This window comes from Struthio camelus, chromosome 5 (genome assembly GCF_040807025.1).
Source record: "Struthio camelus isolate bStrCam1 chromosome 5, bStrCam1.hap1, whole genome shotgun sequence".
Lineage (NCBI taxonomy): Eukaryota > Metazoa > Chordata > Aves > Struthioniformes > Struthionidae > Struthio > Struthio camelus.
The window spans coordinates 7,815,243-7,841,691 of NC_090946.1; the positions used below are offsets into that span (position 1 = coordinate 7,815,243).

General features: G+C 53.5%; 1 protein-coding gene across 8 annotated transcripts; it reads right to left on the reverse strand.

Moving 5' to 3' along the window:
- Positions 1–6: 6 nt before the first annotated feature.
- On the reverse strand, positions 7–22,756 carry ANO9 (anoctamin 9). 8 transcript variants are annotated; one of them, XM_068944539.1, is made up of 24 exons: positions 22,535–22,756; positions 18,142–18,201; positions 17,787–17,903; positions 16,969–17,105; positions 16,580–16,629; positions 15,993–16,051; positions 15,711–15,793; positions 13,380–13,514; positions 13,163–13,259; positions 12,688–12,748; positions 11,039–11,121; positions 10,071–10,175; positions 9,225–9,389; positions 9,097–9,133; positions 8,380–8,491; positions 7,938–7,995; positions 7,656–7,753; positions 6,876–7,042; positions 6,196–6,348; positions 5,700–5,847; positions 4,819–4,938; positions 4,462–4,555; positions 4,096–4,208; positions 7–2,516 (listed from the first exon to the last, which is right to left on the reverse strand). In XM_068944539.1, the coding sequence occupies exons 1-24, from the start codon at positions 22,538–22,540 to the stop codon at positions 2,489–2,491; spliced, it is 2,286 nt and encodes a 761-aa protein (XP_068800640.1). In that variant the 5' UTR covers positions 22,541–22,756; the 3' UTR covers positions 7–2,488. The 8 variants fall into 8 exon arrangements, with proteins under 8 accessions (XP_068800640.1, XP_068800636.1, XP_068800638.1 ...); XM_068944535.1 differs by lacking the exon at positions 7–2,516 and adding an exon at positions 3,013–3,500; XM_068944537.1 differs by lacking the exons at positions 7–2,516; positions 17,787–17,903 and adding an exon at positions 3,013–3,500.
- Between the last annotated feature and the right edge of the window lie 3,693 nt (positions 22,757–26,449).

The following is a 26,449-nucleotide window of genomic DNA, read 5'->3' on the forward strand; positions in this document are numbered from 1 at the left end:
CCGCTGCTCCACCTCCGGCTCCACCTGGACCTGTGCAAAACAGCAACGACTCCGGCTCCAACCAGCCGGGGGGTGGGGGGGGGGAGAAGAAAGCAGAAAGGGGGAAAGCAACCCACCCAACCGGTCCGCCAAGCGGCTCCCCGCCGCGGGCCGCCCGCTCACACGGGGCGCCCCGGGGAGCTGGGGTTGGGGATGGGGGAGGCCATGGGAATCGCCGCGGCCGGCGAAAGGGAGCAAATTTCCCGTCCCGCCGCCGGAAAAAGTTGGCAGAGGCATCGGGGCGAGCCGAAACGCGTGCGCGGCACCTGCCGCCACCAGTAATACCAGCTCCCGGGTGCCACGCTGCGGCCGGGCGCCGCGGGCTCTGGCAGCGGCCGGTTCGGGGCGGGGAGGTGGGGGGGGGACTCGGCGGAGAAAACATTTGAAAATAAATCTCAGCGCTTCATTTTTAGACAGCGCGGTTGGAGCGTGAAGCGGAGGAGGAAAGTCACCGCGGGACGCGTGCTGGGCTTTCCGGCTGCTGCCGGCGGCCACCCTCGCCCTGGCTCTTAGACCTAAGACCTCCGTCTTAGGTGTAAAGTCCTGCTTGCTGTCTTGTAGGTGAGATGAGCGGGGGGAGGCTGCGTTCGTGCGTGCTGCTCGGGAGGCGTTTTCACTTGCCCGAGAAGGGGAGAAGCTAAACCGGCTCCACCTCGTTGCAACGTGCTGCTCAGTTTGCAAAAAAAAAGAAAAAAAAAACATGTTTCCCCCTCTCCTGCACATGCGTTTTTCTGCTGAGTCAGCACACTGAATCGGACCGTGAAGAGCGACAGCTATTTGCTCCTGCAAACTCCCCGGCTGAGCAGAGCCACGGTGTCGATGGCTAAAAAAAGACGAGTCGTGAGGGTCAAAAGCGCTAGGAAGATGATCGGTTTTCGCCCACCCACCGTGTTGGAGCTCTGGTTGCCGTCGGGAGCTTCCTAGGAGTATAACGAGCCAAAGAGACGTTAACTGCAAGGCAGCGACGCGGGGTGCAAGAGGGGCTGCAAACGGAGAGCTTTCTCGCTTCACGCCCAGTTTGCGGCGGCGGCGGCGGATCGGCACCGACTCCTCTAGCCCGCTGGAAGTTGCTCAGCCGAAATAGTTGGTCCCGAACGAAAAAGGCAGCCCCGGCGCCCGCATTCGTTAGGCTGCGTCTGCCTGGTTTTGCGCGGTGGCCGGCCCGCTCATCGCGTGCGCCCGTGTGCCTCTCTTGTTACTGAATGAATGCAGTATTGGAGAAAATGCGATTTTTTTTAATAGCAGAAGATTGCATTTCACGGAAAGGAGCAATAGAAGGATTACCACGCTGTCGCAGCCTGCATCGAACAACCGGCACAGAGCGCTGGAAAGCCGAACAAACTCCGCAGCCCTCCCGGCAAACGCTAAGGTGGCTGCAGTGAATTCACCGATATTAGGCTACTAGCCCATTCAAGAGGTTGTTTTCCGCTGTGCATGGCCAAAGCGCCAACTTCTTTCAAAGCTACCAAAAGGCAGCCGCCCTGACCGCCACCTGCCTGGCTCCGTGCTAAGCCCAAATGCTTGAGGTTGCGCGGTGTTTGATCATCCGTATTAACCAAAAAATTAGAGGGGGAAGGGGCGACTTCTTTGGGTGATGTGGCTGTCAAAGTCGGGGGGCACGAGTGATTGCAGTGGGAATAGTGACTCACAGCAGCCGTAAGATCCGGCTGCTTGCGTCTGCATGGGTATTATGTTTATTTACCGGTGTTTTGCTCGGTGTAGTTGGGTCAGCCACAACCGCTCGGCGTTCTTACAGCAGATGCGCTGGCGTGGCAGAGCCCCAGCGCAAAAGACAATCCTGCGAACAATTGCATTTCTCCGGAGTCCATGAAAGCAGCGGGTCGGAGCTGCAACCGGATGGTAGTCGTTGTGAGGGTTGGGTCGTGCTGGCTGTCGTGAAAGAGAAAGGACTGAAGTTCCTGCAGCGGTGGGCCAGCAGCGAGGCCGCTGAAGGCAGAGGAAGAGGGGCCAAAGCGCAAGAAAGAGTTGGAAAGTGAGCTGGAATGAGCAAGCGGGCTCTTCCTGCGAGGTCTCCTTGACGCCGACTTGCACGTTAAGGCAGTGACCGGTGGAAAAGCCAGATCGTCTTCTGCAGATCGGCCTTGTGTTCGCGGGACGGCTGCTGGGATGCTGCTGAACACACTGGGCTCTTCGCAGGGCACCGAGGAAGGTGGCCAAGGCCGGCTCCGCAGCAGGTCTTTCGGAGGAGCCGCCCAGCTCAAATCCGCGTCCGCCGTGTCTCCCCGCGGTCGTGCAAGCTTCAGAGCGTTCTGCTCCCGCCAAGCCACCGTCACGTCGTTGCTTCCTGGTTCAAGTCCAAACTCAGTCACAGCCAGGGGACTGCGTCTCGGCGGGCAGTGCCGCGGCGGTATCTCCCACGCCTGCGGCACTGTCAGGCTGGGGAGGGGGGTCTCAAGTCTCTGCTTCTCATTCTCCTCGGTGAGTCACGCTACACTTCGGTAGAGTACTCCATCATGCTGGGGGAGAAAGGGAAAGGGCATCATGGAAGAGAACTATCCGAATCGGAGAGTAGTGGGGAGTTGGAAAAATATTCTGGGTGGAGGAAACAGGGCCTTTTGCCAAAAATAAATGACAAGACAGTGATACGCTACTTGTGGAAAATCCCTGGGTTAACAGGAAGTCAGAAGCAGAAGTGAACTATGGCAGCACGGTGTTTTATGCACCCTGCGTATCTCTGTTCTCTGCTCTAGCCTGGTGGCAGCTGAGACAAGGTCGGTGGTGGAGAGGGGCAGCGTCAGCCCTCCTGAAAAGCGGTGCCCAGCACCACCAAGGCCCAGCCTACAGCTCTGAGCTGTACTGGTTCTGCTTCCAGTTGAAATACTTCATTTTTTTTCACTAAAGATTGAAAAACTGTAAACGGAAAATGTGGGTAAAATTGTTCTTTTTTTTTTTTTTTTTTTTTTACCTTGAGCTTTTCTTTTTCCAAAAGAAAAGATAGAATAGACCCTTCCTCTGGTGAGCTCTAATATCGTGTCACCTCAGGTGGGATTCGTTTCAGTGGCCTGAGATAACTAAAAGCCGGGCACCTGGGCCAGCCTGTTAGTCAGTGGAGAGAGATGGATCTTCATTCCAGGGTAATGCAGCTCATCCTAAAATGAGCGTTTTTACACGCTAGGGCTCAAGGAATGCTAGAGACCGGTGCAACTTGTCCTTCCAATCTTTTGTGTGGCTCACAGGCAGCGCGTAGCCTGCAGCCAAGGGAATTTGAAAGAGCAGCATGCACACGTGCCATCGGGGGTGGCTGTTGTCTGAGGAGTGGGGGCTCCCGCTCCCTGGGCCACCTCAGTCTGCTGCCCGTGGTAGCACCCGCCTCCTTCATTGGCGGCTGCAAGGTGAGGCTTCTGCTCTCCAGCTTCAGTGGATGAAGGTAGCAGAGGCTGGGCTGAAAGCTAGGGGAGAAGTTACCTAGCTGTGTTGATCCAGGCGAGGGTGTCTTATCTCTTCCTAAGAGAGATCAACAGTCTAGGAGGAGGAAGGGGGAGGAAGGAAGAGGTGAAGGATGTAAGGAAAGCTGCGGTAATCGCTCCTCAGGTAGGAATACAAACTCCGGCACGCAAAGACGGGGAGTCTTGGGATGTTCAGAGCAGGAAAGCGCATCCGGGCCTCCTGCACCCTGCTTGGAGAGTGTGAGTTTGGGTACGGGATGGGGGTGGGCTGCTCTTTGGTGCTTCACTGCCCCAACTCCAAGCACCACATACCTCATGGCATAACACGAGCTGCTTTTGTTTCTCTTTTGTTCCTGTACAGCTGCAAAGAGAGGCCATGACCTGCTCCCCACAGCAGCCTCCTGTGGGGCTCAGCCTCAGTGGGGCCTGCTGAACTTGGCTGGAGGTTGGTGGAGCAGCTGTTGAGAGTGCATGAACTCACAGCCCTGCATTTCTGCATCCCCATGGAGGGTACCGCAGAGCAGCAGCAGCGTTAGCCTGATCACGGGGCTTTGGAGTGAACTGATTTTCCAGCCAGCCAGCTCTCCTGCTGGAGACAGTGCCACCTCTGAGGAGAATAGCCCCTGGGACCTTCTCAGGCATCACCCACCTCAGTTCTTTCTGAAGTTTGCAGTGTTTTTCATCCAGAATACAATTCTTAACTGATTGGGGGACATCGGGGACATACCAGGCTGCGATTAGTTTGATGCACAGAGCCACGTGCTGCAAAAAGGAAACAGAGCCACCGTGGGCAGTGAGAGCTGTTCCCAGGAGACATGAGCAGGGATTGCTGGCCCAGCCACTCTTAGCTGAAGGCAGGAGCTCCCCAGGCTTGTTAACGTGGCCTATGCAAGTGGCATGGACCCAGCCCGTTTCCCAGTGCTGCTGTCCCGCTGTTTGCCCCAGCCTCCTCTTCTTCCTCCCTCCCTCCCTCCCTTCCTCCCTCCTGCCTACAGGCAGCTCCTGTAGCGCTTACCTCAAAGAGGATGAGGAAGGCAAGTCGGGCTGCGAACACGTGCCAAAACTGGACTGTGTAGCTGTAGTCATCAGCGTTCCTGTAATCCCGGTACCTGCAGCACAGCCCCGTCAGTGCCAGCCCAGCCTCCCCCCGCACCAAGCGTCACACCCTGCCTGACCTCCCTCTAGGCAGGCTCCACAGGGGTTGGAGAGGAGCCACGCTGCTGGGCTCCCTCTTAACAGAGGTGGCTTCCTTCGCAGCCCCCTCCTTCCTCCAAGCCCTACTCTGCAGCTTGGCTGCTTCCTATTTGCAGGCTGGATGCCACAGAGAGGGGCTGGGGGATGCTACAGAGCAATGGCTCAGAGCTGCTGTTACCTGCACTCCCTGATCTCCTGCCTAACAAAGTCTGGTAGCTTTTCAGGCAACTTCATGTGCGGCTCGAAGTCCTGGATGCGGAAGATGGAGAGGCTGTGGTTGATGTAGCCTGTTGAGCAGCTGTGAAGGGAGAAACAGCATATCCATGCACATCAGCCCAGTGGTGAGGTGGGGGCTCCTGGTTCATTGCCACGCTGGGAGTGTGTGGGATGCCCTAACTGAAAGCTGTCGCTCTTGGGTCTTCCTGGAAGATGGAGAGAAAGGACCCAGAGTGGTTGCTAGAAAGCCTGTCTTCCTGCAGCTTCTGTTTTGACGATCATCCTCGTGTGTGCGTTCTCAGGTGACTGAGCACAGACTGTAGCCTCCTTCTTTGGGGGAAGCCAGCACCCACGTGGGTCTCTCCCTCCCCTACCCAGCCTCCCATTTTCACACAACCCGGGAGGACCTAAGACCTCTGAGACTTTTATCCAGTTCGATTGAAATTGGCCACTCAAAAGCTATTGGGGAAGAGGGCGAGGGCAGGAGGGAACATGGGCAGGCACACAAGCAACGGCAGCTGAAAGTTCTTCCTGCAGCTCTCCAAAGTTACACAGTGAGTCTGCGCTTTCCATTCAGGGGTACCAATTTACCCACCACAGCCCGCTCTCCCACAATCCCACACCAGCCTCCAAGTGCCACGGTGATGACGTGAGCAGAAGGCTGGCTGGCGTGCTGAAGACGGTGCCACCTGGAAAACCCTTCCCTGCTCTCCTTTTCCCCCACCCCACCACGGGAGACTGCTCAGGGAGACCTTGGTCTCCTGCATGGGTGGCACTGAGGCAGGCCAAGATGCTGCAGGCAGGGCTCTGGGTGGGAGGGAGCAGCTGGTTGGTGGCACTCACTCCGTGATAGTGCTGTTTTCTGTCATGCAGGGGCTGTATGTGTACTTGTAGACCTGCATGGGAATGAAGTCGGATGTGATGGCGATCACCAGTCCATTGCCGATGACAGCCAAGATGCCGATGGCCTCCAGGACCTGCAGCCAGATTCCTGCAAGAGAAAAGCAGTCAGAGAGGCCCCCCCACCCACATCCCTGTGCCACTGCTCTAAGGTCGCAAACCAAGCCCCAGCTCAGGGACAGGCTTGTCATGGCCAAAGAGGACTAGGTCAAGGAAGGAGGGCTTCCAGCTGCCCCTCAGCCTCTGCAGGGGCTGAAATAGCTTCACCTTCCCCAGTTCATGACTCTTCATGTGCTCTGCTACCTCCATGGTCAAATGCTACCGGGCCCTGGTGAAGGGAGGCTCAAGAGCTCCACACTGGGGAGGGGACTTAATGCCAGCCTCTCCCACGGCAAGCTGCTGCACTGGAGGGGAGAACACTCCTTGGGCCCCATCTCACCGATATCGTTGGCCTTCCTGGGCACCATGCGCCGGCTCAACTGTATCATCTTGATGGCATCCAGACGGATCTCGAAGAGGTTGTTGAAGAATGCCAGCAGTGGGGCGAGTGGAAAGGCAGCAACAAAAATGGTGGTGAAGCTGTACTGGATCACTGTGGGAGGGGAAAATGCTGGGCGTTGGCATGGAGCCAGAGCAGAGGGGACATCCTGCAGTGACCTGACTGCTGTCTGGATTTGCCATGCTTTGTGGCTCCTTGGTGTGCTAGGGTTCTTGGAGAGGAGCTGGGCATGGAGCTCAGTCCCAAAGCTCTTTCTTCCCTGTACAAGGGACTAGGATAGTGCCAGGCCAGTTTTTTCACACCCTCCCCTCAGCATGGGAGGTTGTTCCCATACTGGCAGCCGTGATGGCTTCCTCTCCCTCTCCCATGGCAGGCAGGACTAATGGGTAGGGATCATTACTTGCATCACTCCTAGTCCTCTCCATCCCACCAGGCTCACGTGGAGCTCTAGGCCTTGCTGGCTCCCTCTGGCATGAGCAAAGGCTGCCCTCACGCCTTCCCCCACTATTAGGCTCCATGGTAGCAGGATAGGATTCCCCAGCCAAGGAAGGCACTCCGGTGCCTGCAGCCGGCGCCCTCCGGGCAGCATCCAGCATCCCTCCTTGCTTGCCCCCACATACCCATCTCCAAGAACTCGTCAAACAAGCTGAAGATGTTGACTTCGTTGAGCTGATAGTTGCTCAGCCACAGCTTTTTGCAGGGGTCCTCAGCCTCCTCTTCCTCCCCCAACATCACATTTCTCTTCTTGGGGAGCTTCTGCCTCTTGCGTAGCTTGTAGGTTAGCCAGCTGCAAGGGGAGGGAGTGTGTGGGCAGAAGGCCAGGGTGTTGGTTAAGCCGGGCTGCCAGGCTCCCTCTCTCCTTTCCTCACTCTGGGAGACACAAAGTTACTGCCCAATGTGAGCCACACAGGGCCACAGCTCAGGAGCAGCTGGTGGGTCAAAATGTCATGGGAGAGCCCATCCAGCCTGGTGCAATGTCGTAGAGAGGTCCTGGGAGGTGCCTGACACCTGGGTCATCCCCGTCCAGCATGCGCCTGGCCTTTGAATGCGTCTCTGCTCGGATGCCACTGTTGCACTCAGGCTGGTCAGCTGTTTGAGCTGAACTACAGCACAATGGTGCTGCATGTGGTGGTGGTGGTGCTAGCAGGCTTCCAGAGGACATGGTATCGTGTCTACTCTCTGGTGCAGTGCCTAATACTGGTTCTTCCTGGAACAGTTTGTACTGCTGTCTGCAGAGGACAGCAGGGCTGAACTGCTAGCAGTGACAGCTTCCCCTTGAGACAGGGGAAAAAAGGAAACACTGGGTCCGAGGGCTGGGGTTATCTCTGTAAGAGCAGAGAAGCCATGCTGCACGCGCAGGAGCACCCAGAGAGCACTCCATGGGCTGGAGAAAGGCTTACGGGACCAGGTACTCCATGAAGTTGCTGATGGTCTGCTTGAGCATCATGATGATAGCCATCTGGATGAAGAGGTCAGTGATGCAGCCGCTGGGGTGGCACTGCAATGGGACAAGAGGGGAGGAGTGGCACACTGCAAGTGGACAGCCTGGCCTGAGGGCTGTTTGGCCAAGGCAGGCTCTGTAGGAGGGAGCTGAGGGTTGGCAGAGCCTTGCTGTGCAGCGGGGAAAGGCAGGGTAGGAGCCTGTGCTGTGGGGTCAGAGAGCACTGTGGCAAGTCCCTCACCTCCTCCAGTCTCCACCTGCCAGCGACGCGCACGTAATTTCCTGGGTGGCCATTGATCCTGAGCAGAGAAGCAACAACAGTGATGTCTGCTGAACCCCACTGTTGACCTCCTCTTTGGGTGAACATCCAGCTGCAGGATGGTGGGCACCACCATCTGACCACCGGCAGAGGCAAGGAGCTTGCCCCACCTGCCATGTCCTCAGGGAAAAGCCATCACCCCGCTGGCATCCCACCAGCTCGGGCTGGTCAGAAAGGGGCCCTGGGGTGGTCATGCCCCTCCCCTCTTCTGCCAGCTGCCCTGGACACTGTGCCCTGGCTGTGACTGTAGAGGGTCTGGGCTGAACTGGCACAGGGAACCTCCAGGGCTGGTGTTTCCCTTCCCTGGGGAGAGCCAGAGATGCCTGTCCCAACCCTGGGCTTCCCTCTGCCAGATGCCACTCACCGCCCCAGGAAGAAGGCAATGTAGATGAGTGAAGAGAAGTTTGTGAAGAACTGGAAGGTGAAGATCTTCACGGTGAAGTTGTTTTCACGCTGGGAGAAGGTCCGTGGTTTCTCTGGGGACAGGAGCAGAGCCCAGGGGCTTTGTCACACAGCAGTGGAACCTTGCTCTGCTTCCCCTGGAGCCCCCACAGCAGCTCTCTGGAGGTTGGAAAGGTGTCTCTGCCTCCTGCGGAGCCCTCCCTGACCCTTCACCTGAGCTCATCCTGCCAGGAGCCCTCTGAGGGAGGTGAGTCCAGCTCAGCAGAGAGCCACCTCAGAGCCAAGAGCTGGGACAGAAGGGGACCCTCAGCTAGGAGAGAGACCATTTTGTCAGCTCTCCAGCAGCTGCAGTGGCTTTGTACTCACACTAGGGCTCAGCCCTATAGGATGACTTTCCCTCTGAAGCATAAAGTCACCTAGGGAGCCAGGTGGCAGCATGTGAACCTCAAGTGAGCTTGCAAGGTGTACATGCTGGATGGCTGCTGGCCTCCCAACGGGTACCTGCGCGGCAGGAGCTGCCTGGTAGATGCTTTGCAGGGGCGGAGGAAGGGAAGGGGCCAGAAGTCTGGCTGCATTTGGGGACCAAGGAGGTGCTCCGCTGCAGCCCCCAGGTACTGCTGAACAGCTCAGCGCCCAGGGGTATGTATGCAGGAAGGAGGCAGCACCCTGTTTCCCTTACCCAGGTCACAGAGATAGAGGGCTACACGCCTGTTGACCTGTAAGAGAGAGGTGCAAAATGAGAGGGGAGGGTTGATGGCAGGAGAGCAAGGAGAAGGCCCACTGTTCCCCCCACATCATGCTCCGCACCTTGGTCATGATGACAATGGTGAGGTAGTGTAGCACAGCCCCTGTTATCACCGCCACTGTGTCGGCCTGCTCCCGAATGAACTCAAAGGTGCTCTGGGTGAAGAGAGCCATTGCTACCACCCGGTAAATGACCAGGGCATGGGCGATGCCGATCAGCATGGCAATCTGTGGAGGATGAAGGGAGCAGGATGGCAAAAGGCTGTGCATGGTGGGCATATGCACCCTTGTGCTGCAGCAAGACAGTGAGGAGAACTGGGGACCACCAGCCCTTCAGTCACCACGGCACTGTTCACCAGTGTTCATTTGGTCATGGCCTCAAATACAAGCCAGCGTTCTCTGGGAGAGCATCATCCCTGTTAGAGGCTCCTAGCATGGACATTTCCATCTGAACTACTTGTCTAGACTCTTTCCATTGGCCCACCAGGAGAAACAGGAGCGCCTAGGGGACAGTTTGCCTCTTCCTACCCTCTGTATATCACAGTGCGGGCCCTGGCATGCTGCTTCTGCCTTGATCCTCACTGCCCTCTGCTGAGCAGTCTTTGGCCCAGATCTGTAAAGGACTGTTGGCCTCTACCATCAGCTCAGCGGGGTATGAGACTCCCGTTCCTTGTGATAGGCACGGACCTGCTGTAACAACCTGGTTTCTGCCTTTGCTCCAGCGATAGGGCACCCTGCTCTGAGGCCCTTTTCTTGCAGCAAAGCAAGCAGGAAAGAAGGAAGCCCTATGTGCCCTTCAACCAGAACTTCCTATGGTCACCCCACAAGCACAGCCACACAAACCCACCCTCAGAGGCATGCTCTGGGGTGACGCACCCAACTGGCAGGGCATCTGAGTAAGGCACGCACCATGAGCAAAGCCAACAGAAGTACAATGGTGCTGCGGAAGTAGGAGTGCTGGTACCGCTGGGGTTCATGCAGAGGATTATTGATCAGCTCCATAGCCAGTTCCTCCTAAAAGAAAGAGAAAGGGGCAATCCATCAGAGCCATGCCTAAGAAGTTGCAAGCCCAGGGGTGGCTGTGCCAATGGAGATACCGCATGAGCAGGGCCAGAGGAGGACAGGGACCTTGATAAGTGTTTGGCCTGCAGAGGTGTGCCCAGTGGGAACAGGTTCTGGCAATGACAGTGGGTGTATGCTTGCATGTACAGGTGCACTGCAAAGAGGTCCAGGCACCTGAACTTCCTGGCAGGATAGACAGCCACTTACGGGGCTACCCTGAGTGTTATGTCAAAAAAGGCTCCCTGCATCATGCCTTTCTTTCCTGAAAAGCCTGGTGAGTCTGGGACACCATCTGGGAAGCAGTACCCATCTCCCCATGGACTTATTGCTGCCGCTCTCCTCTGCCAAAGCCATTAACCCCTTGTCATTTTGCCAGCTGGCCACCCAGCAAATACCTCTCAGGTCTGAATTAATGGAAAATGTAGCTGACATTTTTCTATGCAGGGGCTGCTATCCCCTTTGGAACGTAGCTTGCAGGGATGAGCTCCCAAGGCAAGGCAAAGCAAGGCAAGGCAAGGCAAGGCAAGGCAAGCCAAGCCACAATGGGATGGCTGGTCCTGATTAAGTTCAAGCCCCTGTGCAGGTGGAGAAGTGACTAGCATCTGCTTCACTCTTCAGAGGGGTCTGATCTGTCTCTCCTAGGACTGTCAAGGGAGCCAGGTGTTGACTTTGCCCCTTGTTTAAGTGCATCTGTTAGATGTCCACATCCAGAGAGGATCAACCTGGGTAGTGGTGGTGGGGGTGCCTGTGCTGTCTCTTCTGTACGTCCTGCCTCAAACGAGAAAAGCACTACGCAGGAAAGATGACATCCTCACCTCATCGTCATCCCACCTGTACAGGTCCCAGCTGTTGACCACAGTGGCCCTCTGTCTCTTCCACAGCTCCAGGAACACAGTGGCTGCGGGCGGAAGAAGGGAGTGCTGTGATGCTCAGAGCTGGCTCCAGAGAAGTCGTCCCTCCATCCCACAGATTGGGCCAGACAGCCACGTTACCATCCTACCTGAGAGCAAATGAACCCAGACCCCTCTTGGCCCACAGAGGAGAGGCTACCCCTGGCTCTTAACTGCTGCACCAGCTCAGGGTGCGGATCCCACACGGGGCTGGCTGGACATACAGACACAAGGGTGGTTTCCTCGTTAGCGCTGGCTGGGATAGCACACGTTCACCAGCACTCTGGGCAGCTACCTCTGCATCTCAGTGGCCAGGAAAATACCCTAGATGGGCAGCAACCAGCGCTCGGCCTGCTGCGGGAAAGGGGCTGGAGGTACATGGGTGAGTTTATACTGGGAGTCAGGCCACCTCTAGTGACGGTAGGAGCTTGGCATAAGCTGGAGTAAGCACTGGGGCTGTTCTGCTGTGGTGGGTGTGATTACATGGAACCAGCCAACCAAGGTTGTTCTGGATTGTGACAAACACGCCTTTGCAGTGGAATACTTTAGCACTGCACCCCAGTATGGCTATGCCTCTGTGAATCCATTTGCAGCCACACTTTCTGTTAAGCTGGATTAACCTTCCTGAGTTTATCCCCATGTAAATAGTCCCCTAGTAACACCCAAGACCATGCCCTTGACCTCCTCGGACCACAGCCTCACAGGTGAAATGCCCAGCCTAGATGCTCATTAGTTACAGTCACGGCAGTGTTTGCAACTGAAAGGGCTGCAATAAAGCCAAATGAGCTACGTAGCTAATATGGTAGTTGGGTCATATCAGCTCAGAGCCTAGTGGTCTGCCATGCTTATTCCACAGGAGCTAAGAGATGGTTCAGCTATGGGCAAAGGGTTAATAAGGGACCTGGTGATCCCTCCTTCCCTCAGCTGGGATCACTTACAGGCAACTGCTAGAAAAGTCTGCAGTTCAGGCAGAGAGGGGGAGAGTTTGCTGGGTGACTTGGTGGAGGTTGTGGTAGGGGAAAAAGTGTAAAAGCTTTCAAGCAGGAAAGGTGAGGAGTATTTGGGGAGCAATAGGAAAGAGCTGGGGTGATTTTATCTCTTACTGTGTCTGGAGGGGGAACTGATGGCCCTGGGAGCAGTGGAGCTAAGGGCTAAAAAGCTTCTGAGTAGAAAAAGGGTCCTCTGGACCTTGAAGTGTGTGTTGGAGGCTGAAGTCCACTAGAAGGTGGAGAGTCTGCCACCCTGGCTGAAGGTGCTGGGGTGGTGGAGGCCTGGCCAAGGTGAAGTGCCATGACTGAGCTCTGGAGGGGAATACTCAGAGCTGGCTTTGAACTTCTCACTGAAAGGTACTTGAGAACCTTGCTCTTTCTCCTGCTATTGCTCCTTGTCTGCTCTGCTGTACCTTTCCCTCTCCTATAGTGAGCTGTACAGCTCTGCTAGGCTGTGGGAAGTGGTCAGTCCCAGGTGAGCCACATTGGTGCCCTGCTCTTGTCCACTTGCTCTCCCCCTGTGCCATAGTGGGCTGTTCCCTTTTCCAAGCTCTGTGTACTCGCTACTGAGAAATTCACACCTACCCCAGATTGCCATGAACATGGCAAACAAAACCGTCCCCTCGTTGTCAATCATGTGAGTGACCTGAAGAAGAAGAGATCAAGGAAGAATGTGACTTGGGGGCAGCTGTGTGGGGGGGCTGTGGCATCCTGAGGCCTGGGGAGAAGGCTCTGTGCTCACACAGTCCATGGGCAAACAGGTCTTCTTACCACCCCAGTCCCGTAGAGAAGTAAAGATACTGTAAGAAGGCAAAATGCAGGAAGGTGGTGGGCACTGGAGACTTTTTAGATGGTGGTAAACTTTCTTTTACCTTGGTGGTGATGAAGGCCTGATAAGGCTATGCTTCCTCCTTATTGCAGAGGTTAGTGGAGGTTTCCTGCATAGCGTGGACAGCTTTGACAAGTGTCTTTTGATTCTGGGGGGGGGGGGGCACAGCACAAGCTGGAGGCATTTCCCTGTCCTTTGCCCTGAGCCTGCCTTAAGAAGGGAGCTACCTACCTTGGCATAGGTGCAGGTGTCAGACAGCAGCCAGAATGGGCACTTCTGATCACAGAGTGGGCACATGATGGTGGCATTGGCTTCACAGATCTCCTTGCTGGGGGTGGGGGGGGGGGGAAGTGAAGGAGAACAATGACGGCTTGGCTTCTGCTCAAAGCTGCATGCATAAAGAAGGATCATGAACGGGATGCGTACTCGGCATCCCCAACTGCCTTACCTCACCTGGCTGGAACTGAAAACCGTAATCCCAGCCACAAAGACCAGTAACCCGGCCACTGCAGCGATTCCCAGCAGGTAAGTGTACCAACCCAGCCAGGCAAAGTACAGGGCCACCTTCTCGCCGAAATAACCCCTGGAAGGAAAGGCTGGGGGTGAGATGCGCTTCAGAGCCGGCGGAGGAGACCGTGTTGCTAGATGCCGCTAGAAAACACTCTTAAGGGTCATTCTTCCACCCCTAAAAGGACATCAGGTCCAGGAGGGGAGGTGCTGTCTGGATGTCTGGGGATTTTGTTGGGATTTGGAGACTCAGCCCAAATGAGTAGAGAGCAGCTGGAAAGAACAAGAGTGGGCAGCAGGTCCCAGGGGACTTCAGCAGCAGCACATGCAAGGTAATGCCTAAAGGGAAGTGTCTGGGTCCTCTTGCATGTGGGCTCTAAGTCTTTGCGTGAGGATGCAGCAAAGAGCATTGTGGACATCACTGTGGGACAGCACAGGAAAGACCTGCTCAGAGCACAGCTGCAGCTGAGGTGAACGCAGAGGGGAAAACTATGTGAGGCTGTCATGGCTTTAGAGCTGACTTGGTCTGTGATGCCTGGTATGGGGCATGCTGCCACATGGGGATTTGGAGAGGCCCTTGAGAAGATTTCTCTTGCTCTCAATCAACCTGGTGACTGAAGCAAACCACAGGGATGTGGTGTGTGTGTGTGTGGTTTCCTACCTTCCCCCCCCCCCCCCCAACCATGGTTTATATGCAGTACTTAGAGGGCCTGCCTCTGAGCTTGTTGCCCTGGGCTGTCATGGAGAAAGCTGCTCTCACACGATGCCCACCTCCATGTGACGTGGGCATGCTCCCAGAAATGCTGCTTCTGCCTTTCCAGGAAGGGAGTCCAGAGGGACTAACTCAAGGGGAGAGGTGGTCAAATTAATCATACCCTGGGCAAGAGGGAGTGGGAATGGTTGAGAGAGCGAGCTGCAGACAGTATCTACAGAACAATTTTAAAAATGCAAGGCTAGAAGGAAAATTGGGGGCTGTGGGCTACAATGTTTCTCAAAGCTCTTGCCAGAGCAAATTCCTTTCTAGTTTCACCTGTCTCCCTGCAATTCACTTGCACCTCACTCTCTACAATGGCAGCATCTCGGTTTTTCTGAGGTGTGGAAGCATAGATAAGATGTGACTGTAGTTACCTGCCTCCCCTCCCATATACCAGAGGAAGTAACTTTCTACCAGGAGTCAAAAGTGGTGATCGGCTCCCTGACCCATGCAGGAAACTTCATGCTTGGCCCCTTGATCCCTCTGTGATAACAACAGGTCATGATGCATGCTCCCTAGCAACAATGATTTGTCTGACCCTGCCCACTAAAGAGGCATCAAGACTCCCTACTGCCCCTCCTAGACTTCTTAAACTGTAAGAAACACTTAAGGAAGGAGGATGCAACATGTCTACTCTAGCATTCCAGCTCCCTAACAGACGGCACTGAAAACTCTATGAAATAGCATATTTTTCTTCCCCTCCTGCCACTGGCCTTGGGAAATTAATCAATGCTCAATGCACTGTTGTCCCCTGGTGGGGACGTGGTGATACACCACGTCTGGTGTGCCACTGTTGGTGGTGGGCTTTTTTTCCTGAGGGGTAGGGGGAGGTTTTGCGTCATGATGATTGCTAGATGTTCAGAGACTTCTGCCCAGGCTTTGCACAGGGTGACTGTTTTCAGCCCTGTTAGTTTGAAAATGTCTCAATTATTCTAAATACTTGACCTGTCCTGCTTGTATTGTGATTTGCATTTCTGCCTTGTCACAAGTAACGGGTCACAACTGATCTGCTTTATGAAGACAAAAGCTGTGGAAATTTTTTTCCTTTCCTCATCATATTTTTTCCCCTCTTCCCTTTATAAATAAAAGCTGTATTCTTCCAAGTTCTAATACGATTAGGGGCATCCCCTTGTTGCCTTTAATGTCCCAAGTTCAGCCTCAGGCCAGATGTGCTGCACTGATGCTTTGTTCCGGTCCTCTCTTCCTCTCAAACATAGGAATGAAGGGAGTGGGTGGTTGAAAATGAAGCGGGCCAATTAAAAAGAGTGCAGATGCGGGGGTGGTTTCCTGCTGCAAAATTAGCAGATGGAGCTTGGTGCCAGAGGATACCCCTTAGGCTAGGAATTTAATAGGCTTCAGAAGAAGTCCAATATGTGTGAGAAGAGCCAGGTTCAAGCTAATGATTTAAAAGAATGCCCAGGAGTCTGGGAAGGGATATAAACCTCTCTGGGTTTTGGGTGGTGGCTTCCTGGGACCTCCTGGCTAGATGGATCAGCTGTGCCTCTCTGCCTGCATTACCTGATATTCTCAATTGGCTGTTGACAAAATATATCTCTCCATCGCGCCCATTTCTCCTTTAGGAATAAGCTTTTGTCCTCTTTCTGGAGAGCAGAGAAGTTGGTCAGACACAGGAACATCAGGGCAATCTTAATCCGCGAGCCTGCTCCCCAGGCTTTGGTCATGCCCTTCATCCACACGCATGCTGACTCAGCCTCAGTTGACCAAAGGTCTCTCCCACCCAGCCTTGTTTCTCTGCCTCTCGTGGCTTTCTCTCCCAGGCACCTGCATGCTCGGCCTCACCTCGTGCAGTGGAAACGCTGCCTCAAAGACGTTCTTTTTCATCAGGTCACGCAGCTTCTCTGAGAGCAGAACGGGGAAGGTTACGGAACTGAAGCTTTTGTCTCTTCCCCTGCACACTCCCTGCCAGGCAGAATGGCTCCAAACCTTTTCTGAAGCCTTTGGGGAAAAATGCCTGGGAAAGGCTGAGCTATTTAAAGGGGATCAGTGATAATCCTTCTGATTGTGCTACTCTGCTGCACTGCCACAGGCTGCGCTGGGGCTGGCTCTGGGAGTAAGCCAGGTAGGAAGGTCCTTAGGGACAGTTAGAGAGCTAGCACCCTACACCTATCCTGCTAACACCTGAGTCCTGGGGTGCTGGCGAGGGACAAGCTATTCTGGGGACCGAGGACAGTAGTGGTGGGCAGCTGGGATCAGGGATTTGGGGACAAGGACTAGCAGGCTGTTCTTGACTACCGTGTCCAAATCTCCCAGCCTCCAGATGCAGCAGCAAATCAGCCTCTCGGGGCTGAACCCCAGCTGCCAATTCAAGCTGTGCATTGCACCAGGGAGAAGGGCAATGTACCGGCCCACTGGCCACTTTCCCTTACCGAGGTCAGGAGTCACTGTGTTCTGCAGGATGAAGTTCACAATCCGTATCCTGAACAAGGAGAAACTGGGGTTAAAGCCTGTTCTGGGGATGCAGGCTGGCTTTCTAGCCCTGAAAAGCAGGGCAGCAGGAAGGAAGGGAGAAGAGGTACACCAAAATCCAGAGGCAGAAGGGGAAAAGAAAGGGTGACTTGGCTGTGGACAGTGAGGAGCTGGCAACTTAGCACCAACTCGCAGTGGTAGGTAGGTGACATTCTGTGGAATGGGAATCCCTGGGATGCCGGGAAATGGGAAGCCTGGCAAAACCTTGAGCTGGACTGGAAAATCAGTGCCAGTACTGGGGAACAGGATTGCAAGGTGCAGGTAGCCAGTAGCCCAGCTCAATACCCACCTGGTGGTCACTGGTACATCAGGATGGGCATTGGTGCTTTGCAACCTGCTGTCCGGGTTCCTTAGGAGCCACTGGTATTTCCGGAAGATCCATTTTGGAGCACGGACCCCATAAAACAGCTTCCTGTCCTCAATTTTCTAGGGGGTAGAAGAGAAGGGCTGTTAGGCCTTTGGCTCAGACAGCATTGCTCTGCTCAGAGGGTCTCGCACTGGGAGGGCAGGAGTTCAGATGAAAGTGAGTGTGGCAGGCTGCGAAGCTGCATTTGCCCAGGAGAGCAGAGACGTGAAGGTCCCTTCAGCTCCATGCTGCTTGCTGCCTTGCCTCTCCTCTCCTGCTGCAGCCAGGTCCCTGATGCTGGGGGAAAGCCTGTGGCCTGACCTCCAAACCCTCCTTTTTTTGGTCGTGGTGGGGGAAGGACTGCTGTGACCTTAGTATAACCAAAGACTGAGCTGGCTGGATCCTGCCTGTCAGGCCAGAAGAGGCTGAGGTAGCCTGGCTGCGTGTTGTTACTGGGAATGGGGATCATCTTTGAAACAACCCCAGGATGGGCCAGAACCAAGAGGGCATTCCAAGGCGCAGAGTGGCAACAGGGTGGGTTACCGTTGTTTCCCCTGCAAGGCCCAGGGACTGTGCGAGTCCTGGGGCTGGTGTCTCCCTCAGCCAAGTAGGCTGTGTGTTTTGCAGCACTGGCAAGGAGATCAGCTGCACGGTTCAGGCTTCTCCCAGCTCCTGGGATGCAGGAGCCTGAACCATGCTCAGATCTTGGGTACCACAAGATATCTAAGTATCTGTTGCCTTTCCCTCCTACGGCCCCTCACCTTGATGGTGAACCCCTTCTTGCTCAGCTCATCCAGGAACTTCTTCCTCTTGATCTCCTTCTCACTGCCCATTTGATGGATGTCACTCACGAGGACAAAATCCCACTCCTGTTCATCCTACCCGTAGAAAACCCCAGGGAATTAACAAGAGATGGATTTCCTCCAGCTTCTCAGAGATTTGTGGGGGGAGAGGGGGATTAGCCTCTGTCCCACCCATGTTAGAGGGTCCCTAGGGACTGGGAGTGAGCAGGAGAGTGGGGAAGGGGAAAGTGAGGCAACCTCTGGCTGTGACGTCCCCCCTTCTTCCCCCTTTGGGGCAGTGCTGAACTCTGAGTGCAGCAGGAATGAAGCTTACTGAAGGAAACAGGTCCAAATCTTCAGGAAACTCTCTCCAGGGAGTCAAGAGAATTTCATCCTGTGGAAGAGAAAATCAGGGAAGGCTTCAGCATGGCTCCTGGGAGATCTCATGTCTGGACTTGGAGCAAGCCTGTCCCTACAAACCTCTAGAAGGTATTGCGACTGCCTGGATCAGAGCCTTACCCCACTGCTGGAGCAATGGGACCAAGCTGCTCTGCTCTGGCTGCTAAGAGCAGGTGAGAAATACTTTTTTTTTTTTTTTTTTTTTTCTGGTGAACAGAAACCTGCCTCTAATGGCACAGGCAAACATTTTGCAGGGTTGTCTGCTGACCCAGCCCTGTAGTGGTCTGTGGAGGCTGTGAGACTGTCTGAGCTTTGCGCCTCAGGGGATTTGGCAGAGCAGAAGAAAGGCGTCCTGAAAGAGCATGGGCACTAAGTGTTTAGTCATCCCCTAGCCTGGCTGTCCTAGGGGCAGATGGAGATGTGCAGCTAGGCTGGATGGACAAAGCGAAGCGTGGTTTTTGCCTGTCAGCCAAGCCATGAGATCAAATAAAACTGCTGGGGAAGAGCAGGGTACCTCCTAGTGTCAGCCTGTTTTCCTTCTGGTTTATCTAAAGAAGATGGAGTAAATGGGACCAAAATAAAGGTAGGTGGGACAGCAGGTTACCCTGCCGGACAGGAAAGTTGTCCAGTGATGTCCAGATCCTAGGAGCCTGTGCTCAGTTTTGCTAGTCCTAACTATTGCTAGTGCCTCACTGCCGGACCCTGCGACTCTGCCTTTTGGAGGTAGAGGTGATTCACGACTGTCGCGGTGTTGGGGCCATGTTTGGGAGGAGAGGAATTAATGAGGATTGCAAAGGGTGTTTGGAAAGCAGGTTCGTGGTGTGGCCCCACAAACAGTTATGCTGCTCTCCCCAGGGGCATGGTGACACAGCACAGAAGCGGGAGGGAGCTGCCAGGGGATGGGGATATCATCAGTCAGTCTTGCCACCCAAGACTGTGTCCCGAAAGAGCAGACAGACAAGTTTATCCAGCTGTCATCTCCAGAGCTGAGTGGTGATGCTGTGACCAGGCTGTGCTGAAAGATCTGGATCCCAAGCTCTCACTTAAGAATTAGGCCACTTGAGCAGAGTAGACCAGGATGAGGAAAGGATTGAAACCCTCTGCCAAAACCTCTCACGTGGAGCTAGGGTCCCAAGCTGACCCAAAGCGAAAGGGCTATGTGGAGGCTGGCCAACGGAAAGCCAAACTGAGAAGGCAGCCGAGGGTTAAAACCGTGCCAGAAGGGCGTTTTGTCTATGGACAAAACAAGGAGAGAGTGGGCTGTCTTGCTACTTGCTGATGCTCTTCATTTGGCAAGCCCTGCTGCGTGAGGCTAGGAGGCTTGAGAAGAGGGATTTCGGCTCCAGAGGTGCTGCAGGGACCAGCGCTACCTGCTGCCAGACCTAGTTCAAGCCACAGAGGGCGTTTCTGGTGCTGTTGTCTGCTCTGTCACCACCCTGACCTGCCCTTGAGGTGGGAGAATTGGGTTTTTGCTGTGAGCTCCTCCTCTTGCCTTGGCTTCCCCACATTGCTACTGCTCTTCCAGGTGGGTAAGCACTTAGGTGGCGCAGCAACTTTCCTTGCCCTCAGCCGAGAGCCTGTTTCCGGGCATATGGGGAGGGAGTAGGAGCCCGTATTGTGGCTCTGCCCCATCTGCTGATGCTGACACAGATCTAAGCTGGCACCACCTCTCTGCGGGTCACATTATCTCATTCCTGCCTAGCTGGTTTCTCTCAGCCTGTGTGCGCACCAGCCTCATCCTGCAAAGATTGCCTGCTGGGGCTCCCAGCGATTCAGCTCTACTAGTGACCACTGGATGAGGAAAAGGGTGTAGTACCTCTTCTGGGAGGGGGGAGGAGAGGAAAGGGGTGCAGCCACTAGGTTTTTGAGGTGTTCTCGGTGGGCCAACACCTCAACATAGCTCTCCTGCTGGGGTTAACCACAGCTGAGAGCAGGAGGAGGTGGATGGACATGCTAGCACCACAGCTTCTGTTTCCAGGTAACCCCAGCCCTGCATCTGCAGGCCTGGTAGCCTGCTCAGGAGGCAAGGGGTCCTGACGAGTACCGCTCTTTCCTGGGACAGATGCGGCTAGGATTATGAAGGTAAGCTTATAAATGGACCGCATCCAGCCCTGGGGCTCAGTGCATGTAGCCAGGCTGAGGGGACTGGAGGCATCTGGAGTAGCAGGGCTGTTTCCCTGCCCCATGGTGTTGTACAGTGTCTAGCATGTGTGATCCACCTATGTTGGGGAGCAAGGACGAGCTATCTTTAGGTACTGGGTTAAAGCCACAATACCACATGGTGCTGGGTGTTGGCATACCCCTCAAGTACGGTAGCTGCTTTGCTCTTAAAAGCTACTCTGGAAGCTGCTTTTAAGGAGAAAAGCTGCTACTGTGCTGCCTTTTCCTTCCCAGATTTGGATGAGAGTGAGGAGACCCCTGCCACAACAGGCACAAACCCCTTCCTTGTCTCCCTTCCCTCTCCGTGCTGTATCCTCAACAGCTGCGCTCACCCTCCCCTTTTTATTTTGGTTTCTCTAGAACTACTGTAATATGTCTCAGTGTCGCTATGCAGCACAGCATCAGGAGATGCCTGTGTTTTTTCTGGTTTGTCCAGAATTGCGTACAATTGGACAGCTGTCCCTGTTCATACCCCCACCAGCGCTGATGCGCAGCTGTATGGGGAAGCAGCTCCAGGTGGCCGATGGTGGTACCGGCCCCTGTGCCCGTTTCTACACCTGCCTCGGGGTCTTGGCCAGCATTGGGGCTGAACCTGCATAGCTTCAGCAGAGCATTGTGCCTCTATCAGCACTGCTAATCATCTCGTGTGGCCCGATCTTGTCCCCGCTAAGGGTTTCTGAGTGCTCCCAAAATAACGAGCACTGACTTCAGTGCCAAGAGGGACTTGTTACTTTTCACTAGTCGAGCCAAGTGCTAAGAATTGGTGGGATACTTCTTAGGTTGCCAGTGTATAGCTCCCTAGGCAATAAGGATGTCATAATACCTGGATCTTTAGCAGCTCGACAGGCTTTTCTCTATGTCCTTATAGCAACGTTATTTACTGCGTGCTACCCCCTCTGCAGGCAGAGTGAATCTGCGTATGAGGGAGCAGGCTGAAAACCGGGAAGCGGGGAAGGATTTGCAAAACACTTGCAGTTTGTTGCAATTTTCAGTACCCCTTCTCTGGAGCAATAACGGATAAAAATATATTCAGCTCCAGAGGGGGATCTTCAAACGTATAACTGCTAAAGCGTTCAGCAGTTTTAATACATTATAGTGGCTACTACAAAATGCGTGAGCTGGATTAAGCGTGAGGCAAAGGCTGCTTTAAGCCTTGGCTCCCAGGACTGTTGTGCAGCGTCCCAGTGGGACAGATGCAACTTGTGCTAAGGGGGCAAGGACTTTTGGTCGCTGGTAGTCCTACACCTACCTTCTGGCCTGGGTGACTAGAGCCACTATCCCCCAGCCCTCTGGCAGCACGAGGCAGCTGGATAGGTGTTTTGTGCGGGCAAAGCAGCCTTGGCTCTGGAGGGGTTGTGTAAAATGTGGACTCTAATCCTTGCTATCAAGGAGGAAGGTGCCAGTTTAGCTCTTTCCTGAGCCGTTTGGAGCAGGGTTGGAGCCATGTCATGTGGGGGTGTAACAGAAGTAACCTGCGCAATGAGAAGCAGTAATTTTCACGTAGGAAGGATTTGCATGCCCTAAAGGGCCCCTTGCTTCTCTCCAGCTGTGGGTCTTGCCTCCTTGAGAGACCATAATGGAGAGACCTTGAGGGCCTTTGGGCTCCTGCCTATAGTGCTGGGCAATTAGTCATTTGTGTAAGTAACTCAGGCTAAGGACCTGGCTAGGATTAGGTATCCTTGTTTTCCTTTCCAGCTATGGATTGGTGAGGGTTTGGGTGGCTCCTGTCACTCACGCTGAGCCGATCAAATCACTGTCTTGGGGATGTTTCCTACAAATGCTTCTTGTACCCTTCTCCCTTCCCCTAAAGCGCTTCCACTTTATGTCATAGTTTCCTAAGAAATGTGATCATCTGGGACCTTCTGGCCCAACCCTGCTACACCTTTTGGGGCGGTGTAGGGAGCTCAGCTCTCCCTCGTTCCCAGGATGCAGGTGCTATGAGCAAGTACAACAGGCCACTTTGCCTGTGGCATGTTCATAGTAAGCGTGAGACCGCTTGCTGGGAAGAGGAATGGAGATTTTTTTACTACATTTCTGAACACTGGAGTGCCTTAGGGGCTCCAAGCACCTGTGTAGTAGAGCACAGCATATCCTATTTCTAAGCTACAGGTGGTTGAGAGGTGCTGAAAAATAACCTCCTGGAAACTGTTAAGTAGTTTGTTTCCTACCTGCATGGTGAAGTGGAAAGGCTTTCTCTTTCTCCCTCTCTCCTTTTGCTCCTCCTGGCAGATCTCTAGGAGCTGTATGTCGGGCAGAGGATGTCGCTGCGGCTGCAAGAGGGACAAGCTGAGAGGCTCCTGGGGTTTTGCCGCTGAGTGTGGTTTGCTTCCCCAACTCCTCTGCCTGAGGTCTCATGTGAATTGAGTGGTGACTTAACTTCCGTGTGGGACACTCTCCTGCCTTGGGAGGGAGCTGCCTCTGCCTAGCAATGAGCAGATATCAAGGAGGAGGTGAAAAAGCTGCCCTTCACCCTTGTTCAAGGAGTGGCAAGCCCAGTACCGCCCAGTAAGGTAGGCAGGTAATGCTTAGGAGTCAGCTTTTGCAGCTCTTGTCACATCTACTGCTTGGTGGGAACACTTCTGGCTTCCTTGTCTTCCACTTCTGCCCAGTGTCTCTGTCCCTCTCTATGCCAGTGCTGCCTGCTGTCTTTTGTGAGTATCCCCAGAGAAAAAAGGTGTCACAAAAAGGGGCCAAAAGGAGGAAGGAGGTCTTAGCAGAGGGCTTAGGAAGCATTAAACCATTTTTTCACAAGAAGTAAAACCAAAAAAACTAAACCTAAGAAAGGAGAGTAAGGCAGAGGTGTGTATAACTTGCCTTGTTCTGCTCTCAGGCTAAATTCCTGGCACCATGGAAAACATTGGGTGGGAGAGGGAGGGGATGGGAGCAGCACAGGTTTTGAGAGCGGATGGGACAGGAGCTGGGCTAAGTTTCTTCAGAGCCAGGACGAGGAACAGAGGCAAAGCGCGAGCTTTCAGAGAAGCGAGTTGAGTCTGTCCCACTGTTTTTTCCACCTGAGTGCAACCCTCTGCCCTGAGCAGGCACCTTGTGTGCCTCGGTTTTCCCTATCTAGTCTTCAAAAACCCTTCTATGATCTGCAGAGAAAACTTGGCTCCCTGGAGGGACCAAAGAGCAGCACAGAAATCCTTCCTTCACCCCTCACTGGCTAGCGAAAACAGCACGGGAAGCTGTGCACCGCTTTCTCCTGTGCGTGATGCACCTTGTGCTGTTGCATGTGGGGCTTCATGATCTGTTGCCAACAATTTAGGGAACATCTGTTGGTATTTTATAATCCTTAAGAACGAGTATTCCTTCCCTCATGGCTAAAGAGCAAAGCATCAAAGTGTGCTCTGAACGTTCCTCTGAATCGCAGTGGCTTCCGGCCTCCCTGCTCTTTAAAAATCTTGTCATTTTTCAAGTAGACGTGACTTACTGGGGTAGAATTATTTCAGCCTCTGCTCTCCTGATGGCCCCCTGACATTTGTGTCATGAGGCTGGGCCATGGTCTGCTGAAGATCATGCCCAAATCGTTGTGGTACGTTTGTCAGCAAAGGCTTGGGGGGATCCTCAAGCAGGGTATAAATGCTGCTCTCTTTGCAAGGAGAATGTCTGAAAGCATTGCTATTTGTAAGTCATGTCTGACAGCTCTCACTGTTTCTTGATTGTTGTTGTTGTTTTTTTTTTTAAATTCAGTTTGTGGAAAAAGAAGGTTGCCTCCTCTCAGTTAGAGAAGGCTTAGTCGCCCCCAATAACCAGTCTCAATTCTCTCGTGCCCTTCAAGGGCGTTGCTATGGGTAGCTTTTGAATAAAGTCCTGGGGGATAATCCAGGTGCATTCTGGCAGGAAAGACAGACATTTCCAGGGTGTCACTCCCAGTCAAGCTGACATAGCTTTGCTAAGGGCCTTGAACAGACTCTTAATCAGACCTGCAAATCTTTTTTTTTTTTTTTTTTTTTTTAAAAAAAGGCAATCTTCCAAATTTCCTGCTGTGTATGACATAGGCAGAGGAGGGGAAGGAGTGGGTAGACCTTCAGCCTCCCAGAGGTGATCTGCAGGGCTGGCCAGGAAGGGAAAGTTATCTTTATCACCTGCAGCTCTTCATGGGTGGGGGAGAATGCACGTGTGTTTACATGGAGAGAGACTGAAGTCTTGTAGCATTGATCGTGCTTTCTACATCTCCTGACAGAAGGCCAAAGACCTCTGCAACCTGAGCACTGCTGGGTTAAACAGAAACACGGCTGCATGCAGGTGGGACAGCCACGTGGCTCTTCCTACACATCTGTTTCTTCTGTCTGCAAACTTTGCCAAGGAGGAGTGGGAGGACTTTGCTCTCCAGATAGCTCTACTAATTGAACATGGGCACCAGCTGCTTCCAGCAGAAATCCCCCAAGTTCATAGCTTTACCAGCCAGTGTGGAAGACGGATCTGTGCCTGCAGATTGGCTGTTTGTCCGAGATACTCAGACCTCCACAGCATCTTTCATGGCACTTGGAGAAGACAACCCACTTCCTCCTTCAGTTCGGGAGGAATTTGGCTTTGTTCTCTCTGCAGCAAGGCAGGCAACCAAACTGAGGGTGTTCTTCTTTCAGCACTGCCTTGGTGGGCACATTCCCCCACTAAAGGCAACCCTTCCGTAACCCACTGTCTCAGCATTTATTGCTCTTTTTGGGAATGGTGCTGAGGATGGCAGCAAGGGAGGGAGATGATAAACCCTCTGGTCTGTTGGTGAAAAGTCTGTGTAGGCTGTGAAGTGGTGTGGAGCTCCTGCTCGTGCATCTATTGGGGCACTGAAGGGCACAATTGCATGAACCCTTTGTAAACGGCCAGAATTATTGAAAATATTATCACCCTCAGGTGTTTAATGTTGCTGGGGCAGGTCAGGTGACCACATCCTAATCTGCTATGGTATCACTTCAGCCTGATAAACTCAAGTCGCTTTGGACAGTGGTTTGCCCTAAATTGAGCAAGCTGGCATTGAAGCTGTCTAGGAGTGCTCCCTTGACCTGTTAATCCTGGCCAAATGCGGAAATGATAATTTCCATCTGCAAAGTGGTAACAAACTGCTGAAGGCTTTAATATAATAAACCACTTTCTCTAGATAGAGGATGCCTGCCTGCACCCTTCCTTGTAATGATGCTCTCTCACAGTGAGCTCCTGTTCTGCATGCACAAAGGCTATACTGCAGGCAAGCATCCCTAATTTAGAATGACGATAAAATATTTATTTGCTCTTTTCAATCCCCAGGGCCTGGGATTTTTTTGCAGGAGAAGAATCCAAAGGGCATTGCCTTCCTGTGTATGTGGCTAGAAGGACATGAAAGAAGAAACATTCCTCAGAAGAGGCTGTTTAGATGTTTTTCAGTATGAAACCGCAACTTTCTGGTTAGCGGGGCTGTGGTCCCTGGAGCACCTCTATGTCACTCATGGACTAATTTTGAGTAGAGATTCTCCATCCAGCCCAGGTACGTTGCTGCTCCAGCAGAGGCAGTCTGTGTAGCCAGCTCCTCATGTGTGTTCCCAGCACCAGAGATGTTCTTAGCTGTCACAAAGAACTGGAGTCTGTTTGTGTAGTCTGAGTGAGATAAAATGGCTGGAAAACAAAGGAAACAGCTTAGGACCTTTCTGGGTTTTTTTTTCTGTCCTAATTTTGAAGATACTTCAAACTAGACTTTGATAGATATCTGGGAAAATCTGCTAGATGAAGTGGGCAGCAGAGAATTCATCTTAAGCTTGAAACCTCCTGCTATTGGAAAAGGAGGAAAGATGAGCATCTTTCAGAAGGCAGTGGTGTTGAATAAGTGTATGAAGCCTGACTAGTACTTGTTGAACCTGTCGGGCTTAAAGATCGATTGTAGTGTGTATGTTTCTCAGTAGCTAGTAAAAATACTGCTAGAAACAGTGCAAATGAGAAAGCTGGCCAAAAACTGAGAGCCTGGCAAGAAGAATGCATTGGGTTTCAAATCTCAAGCTGCTGTCTTCTAGCTCCACCAGCTGTGCTTTGGGGATTTTATTTTGAAATCTCAGACTAAGGCATGAGGGCAGGCAGAGGAACAGCCACTGCACACGCAAAGCAGGCATGTGCTGCAG

What these genes read in the sequence shown, in the direction of transcription:
- ANO9 (XM_068944535.1), bottom strand. An exon ending in AGAAGGGGTTCACCATCAAG is followed by an intron (nt 17,106 to 17,786) that starts GTGAGGGGCCGT and finishes TCTACCCCCTAG; the next exon opens with AAAATTGAGGACAGGAAGCT. An exon ending in CACAGTGACTCCTGACCTCG is followed by an intron (nt 16,052 to 16,579) that starts GTAAGGGAAAGT and finishes TTCTGCTCTCAG; the next exon opens with AGAAGCTGCGTGACCTGATG.